Source organism: Austrofundulus limnaeus, unplaced genomic scaffold (genome assembly GCF_001266775.1).
Source record: "Austrofundulus limnaeus strain Quisiro unplaced genomic scaffold, Austrofundulus_limnaeus-1.0 Scaffold118, whole genome shotgun sequence".
In the NCBI taxonomy this organism is placed as follows: Eukaryota; Metazoa; Chordata; class Actinopteri; order Cyprinodontiformes; family Rivulidae; genus Austrofundulus; species Austrofundulus limnaeus.
The window spans coordinates 1351228-1356136 of NW_013952520.1; the positions used below are offsets into that span (position 1 = coordinate 1351228).

Sequence of the window (4909 nt, forward strand, 5' to 3'; positions counted from 1 at the left end):
TGTATGTATGTATATATATGTATAAGACACTGATGATGCAGAAATTAAGAAACTAACATTCAGTTTTGTTTTCTACTGAAGTGGCAAAAAAAGAACCAATTTGTCAGGAGCTGGAGACCAGCAGAGCATTCACAAATAGCAACTGGCATTTAAACCAGCGTTTTTAAAATGGACTGGTGATATTAAGACACTCGTTTGCAAGAAAACTGCACATACTCTGTTATTTGTGCAGATACAGTATAGAGTCTCGCTGCTCTGTCAGTCTTTACATAAACTTAGAATAGATCAGAGGGAGGTTCAATTATTTACCAGAAGAGACATTTCATGTGGCGTAATGATGTAGCTCTGAGTTTGTTCTCTGGCTGAGGAAAACCAAACAGGTTTTTTTTAGGTCCAGTTAGGAACCAGCTCTAGCACCACACCCTGGTTTAGCACTGAAACCTGTTTAGTGGAAACTTCTAGTGTGAAGCTAGTGTGTGAAGAAGTGGGTCTGATGTAAGTCCTTTGTGATAATTATTTGTTGACAGTTGACTTTGGGGACTGGTTGGCTTTCTGTGTGCTGACAGCCTAGTCAACAGAGTTTAGCGTTCAAAGTTTGGCATTACAGTAAAGTGACAGGAAAAATAGTACAATTTGTGTAGGAAAAAACACCCAGTCACTGAGTTCCCAGCTCTGTTTGCACTGTTAGGCTAAATACAAATGATGTTGCTGAAGAGTGAAAGCAAAGAGAGGTTATGGAATAACTGAGTGACACAGTACATGACCTATACACCCAGTAAACTATACTGCCAAAGGTATTGTCTCACCTGCCTTGACTCACATATGAGCTTAAGGTACAGCCCATTCCTGATCCATAGGGTTCAATATGATGTTGGTCCACCCTCTGCAGCTAGAACAGCTTCAACTCTTCTGYCCACAAGGTTTAGGAGKGTTTATGGGRATTTTTGACCATTCTTCCAGAAGCACATYTGTGAGGTCACATACTGATGTTGGACAGAAGGCCTGGCTCTCAGTCTCTGCTCTAATTCATCCTAAAGATGTTCTATCAGGTTGAGATCAGGACTCTGTGCAGGTCAGTCCAGTTCATCCACACCAGACTCTGACATCCAGGTCTTTATGGAGCTTGCTTTGTACACTGGTGTCATCATTTTAATGGGTGAGAAAATACTTTTGGCAATAGTGTATATATCTCCTCTGGACATCAGGGTCATCCTGCCAGCCAATCATAGCATAAAAATTACCGGTAGGAGCTTTTGGGGGTCTAAATAGGTCAGAATCTCAGCTTGTCGTGAGATACTAAGCAAATGCTCAAAAGAGAACTACATCTTCAAAACCACAAAAATATAAAAGAAGGAAACAAAGATAAAAACCTTTGTTGTTGTAGACATCTAGATAGTTAGGAGCTGAAAAGATTGTGATTAATGAAGGGAAGCCTGTGGTCTGGCTTTTCCTATACATCCGATACCTGAACAGCCAGAAAGATAAAGCCTAAATTATACAGTTTCCATACTATAATATCCATTATACTAACTTTAAATACAGCACTTACCCAGCATCTTGTGCTTCATGAGCTCGTATAACTGAAAGCAAGTTATTATTTACCAAGAAGTCGCAAACTGCTGAATAACTGCAAACAGAAAAAAAGAGGGCATTATATCACAATAAAGCTTACTMCAAAACCAAATTATTAGAACAGCTTGAGGCTTCAAATTATCAACTACCTGTAGCTGGCCTTAAGGGAATACATTTCTACTTATTTTCACTGTGTCATTTCATCAAACATGGTAGTAGTATCCAACACAAGTCTGTGATCTTTTAAAACATTGGTTTTTTGTGTACTGAGTTACCCTGATCAATATTGTTAAACAAATTTTAAGGCCATTCAAAGATTAATTTAAAAAACTACCTAGAGTGTAGAGGAGGACTGATTTGATTCAATACCTGAAAAAGTAGGAGCAGCCTCTGACAGAGTTATGATTGAAGTGTTCAGATGTCTTTTCACTGCCGTAGTCCTCACCTGGGTCAGCCCAAATCAGGTCACACATTGGCCCAAATGCTGGAGGCTCTTTAAATCTGTCTAACTGTTGAACATATAACATGTTTGTTAAAGGAACCTGATTCCTTGAATACTAAAAARTACTAAAAATGAGCATGATAAAAGGTGAAATGTCAAATGTTCACATCATATACCATCAATAAAATCGTAGTATCAAAATACAATCTTGTAATGACTTGAAATAATTAATAATATCAGATCACTGACTTTTCTAATGTCATCTAAGCAGTTGATTTCTGGTGASAGACCGCCGTGTACACACAGGAACTGTTGATTAAGCAGGGCAGCAAGGGGCAGGCAGTCAAAGGCTTCCATACATGCATCATAAACCCGTTCAGAGTATTTAATTTTACCTACAACAAAAACACAGAGACAAAAAATATTTAGAAAAACTACTCTGACCACAGGAGGACCCGTGAATGAGTGAATGCCTAGTGGCTCAGAAAACTGCAGGTAGAAAAAAGACAGAAGGAAGACAGGTGTTAGGGCACCATTAAAATACTGTATACAATAAAGTAAGAGAGAAGGTTGATCTAACTTTGTACTTAAARTGAATGTTCTTTCATGTCTTAATTCTTGGGCATTTTTCATATCTGTTTTTTTTTTTTGAAAAGCCATAAGAGAGACACCACTTAATTAAAGCTGCTCATTGAAAAGTCAAAAAAGCCATCAAAAATATTATATAATAAAAAAAAAAAACAGAAAATTTTCTTATTATATTTATGATAGCAGCCCAACCCTGAAATTAAATTTGTAGGCAAAATAAATGACAACTATCAGATAGGTTTGTTCATGGGTAGCTAACTGAGTGGTTAAGGGAGTTGTCCTCTAACCAGAGAGTTGATGGTTCGATTTCCCGCCAATCAGTCACATGTCAAAGTATCTCTGGGCATGACACTTCACCCCTAACACCTCTGMTGTGTGTCCCATCAGTGTCTGAATGTGATTGGCACTGATTAGTCTCCGTAGATGATTGTACATGTTAGCTTTGTAGAGACCTAACAGAGTGCTGTGTGAATGGGTAAATGAAGACACAGATTGTGTGAAGAGCTTTGAGTGTCCTGGTTGGATAGAAAGGTGCTATACAAGTACAGTCAATTTATCATTTATCTATGGAAACAGCTGAAGTGAATGAAAATAGATAAACAACAGAGACACTCATGCACTGTTGCCAATTCCTTCATAATCTAATCAACTAATAACATCTAATTTCCCTCTGGGATGAATAAAGTATTTKTGAACTGAACTGAATAAGAAAAGTCACTATTGGCTGTCCTAAAAGCCACTAGAACTCACTAAATGACAAAATCACCTAAAGGAGAGAATATTAAAGAAAAAAGTAAGCAAAAACACTCTAAATATGTTTAGAACTACAAATAAACCTAAGGAAATAATTTCACAACTAATGCTTTGCTTACATAAATAAATTTTGTGAGAAACTCAAACTAAATGAACCGTTAGGTGTCACAGAGACACAAAATATGAGCGAGGTGAATAAGTGACTGAAGCTGTGACACAAATGCAGCCAGGTCCAGAGATTTATTTAACTACTACTACTACTACTACTACTACTACTACTACAAATAATAATAACAATGATAATACATTTTTAAGGCACCTTTCATGACACTCAAGGACACCAGTGTCAGAGAAAAACAAAATATTGACAGTGACGTCTTTTTCAGTGATGTCCCTGCTTTTTTCTGCAACACGATGCCAAGCCACATTCTGCACGTGTTCCAACRGTGTGGCTTCACAGTAATAGAGTGTGGGACTGGTCTGTCTGCAGTCCACACCTGTCTCCCATTGAAAGTGTGCAGAGCATTATGAAGAACAATATACAAAAACAGAGACCCTTGCCCAGGGACACAACCACAGTAAGCACTCAGGCAGGGATTTGAACCAGTGACACTCAAGGTGAACACCTGAAATCTATATCCTCTTATTTATAAAACTTTTATAAAAACTGTCAAGCATATTTAGTCTCTACATAGTCACCACTTCAGGGACAAGGCTTTGAAACATCTTTGATCTAATCTGAGCTTTTTAGTTGTTACTTGTATTATGTGTGCTAGTTCATTGAATTGAAAATATTTCTTACAATAAACTAGAAACACTTTTGTCCAAAACAATTTAAAGTATTTTTGTAGAAATCCATTAATAGAACAAAGGCACTAAGAGTGAAGCACACTAATATCGGTCTTAAATGAGATAAGTTCATGTTAAAAACAGGAAGACTAATCTAAACAAAGACTTAAAGGGGCATTATGTGTTTCTSAKGCATATATTTAAATTCTATACCATAATAAAGTAAGTGTCACCTTCAGTTGTTATTAAAATGCTGTTTTTATGTTTAAATCAAAAATACACTTGACTTCTCATCATATACGTATGTTTCTAAATGCCTTGGAATTGGTCTCTGTCTCTTTAAGAACCACCTCAATCTCAGTGTTCCTGTGATGATCAAATTTTGTGCAGATTGAAAATTATGGAAACAGATTTTTTTTAATGTTTTGCTTTATTTTGAAAAGTGTAACTTTTCACTTAAGATTGCATGACCAACTTAAAACACAAAAAATGTGCAGTGTTACTTTTTACCATTTCAATTTGTGACAAGTATGTACACCTTAATCCCCTAAACCGTCCGTCCGTCCGTCCCACTGATCCCTAAACCTAACCTCCCAGGTACATACCTGACCTACCAACAGCATTTCCCCTCCTGATGACTAGGCTCAGGTTTCCATAAGTACCAGTTGGTCCCCACAAGTAGGTGTGTATGCCAAAAATAGTCCCCACATACGGAATACCCTCCTACACACACACACACACACACACACACACACACACACACAC

The 4909-nt window shown here is 37.3% G+C and overlaps 1 protein-coding gene across 4 annotated transcripts in view; it reads right to left on the bottom strand.

Annotated features, from left to right (window-relative positions):
* ppp3cca (protein phosphatase 3, catalytic subunit, gamma isozyme, a) overlaps positions 1-4909 on the bottom strand; it is a 51007-nt gene that overhangs the window by 13883 nt on the left and 32215 nt on the right. For all 4 annotated transcript variants that reach the window (XM_014014707.1, XM_014014709.1, XM_014014708.1 and 1 more), the window contains exons 5-8: positions 2264-2409; positions 1942-2081; positions 1550-1627; positions 1371-1465 (exon numbers count right to left, since the gene is read on the bottom strand). In XM_014014707.1, the coding sequence (XP_013870161.1) occupies positions 1371-1465; positions 1550-1627; positions 1942-2081; positions 2264-2409 (459 nt within the window). The remainder of the gene's footprint in view (positions 1-1370; positions 1466-1549; positions 1628-1941; positions 2082-2263; positions 2410-4909) is intronic.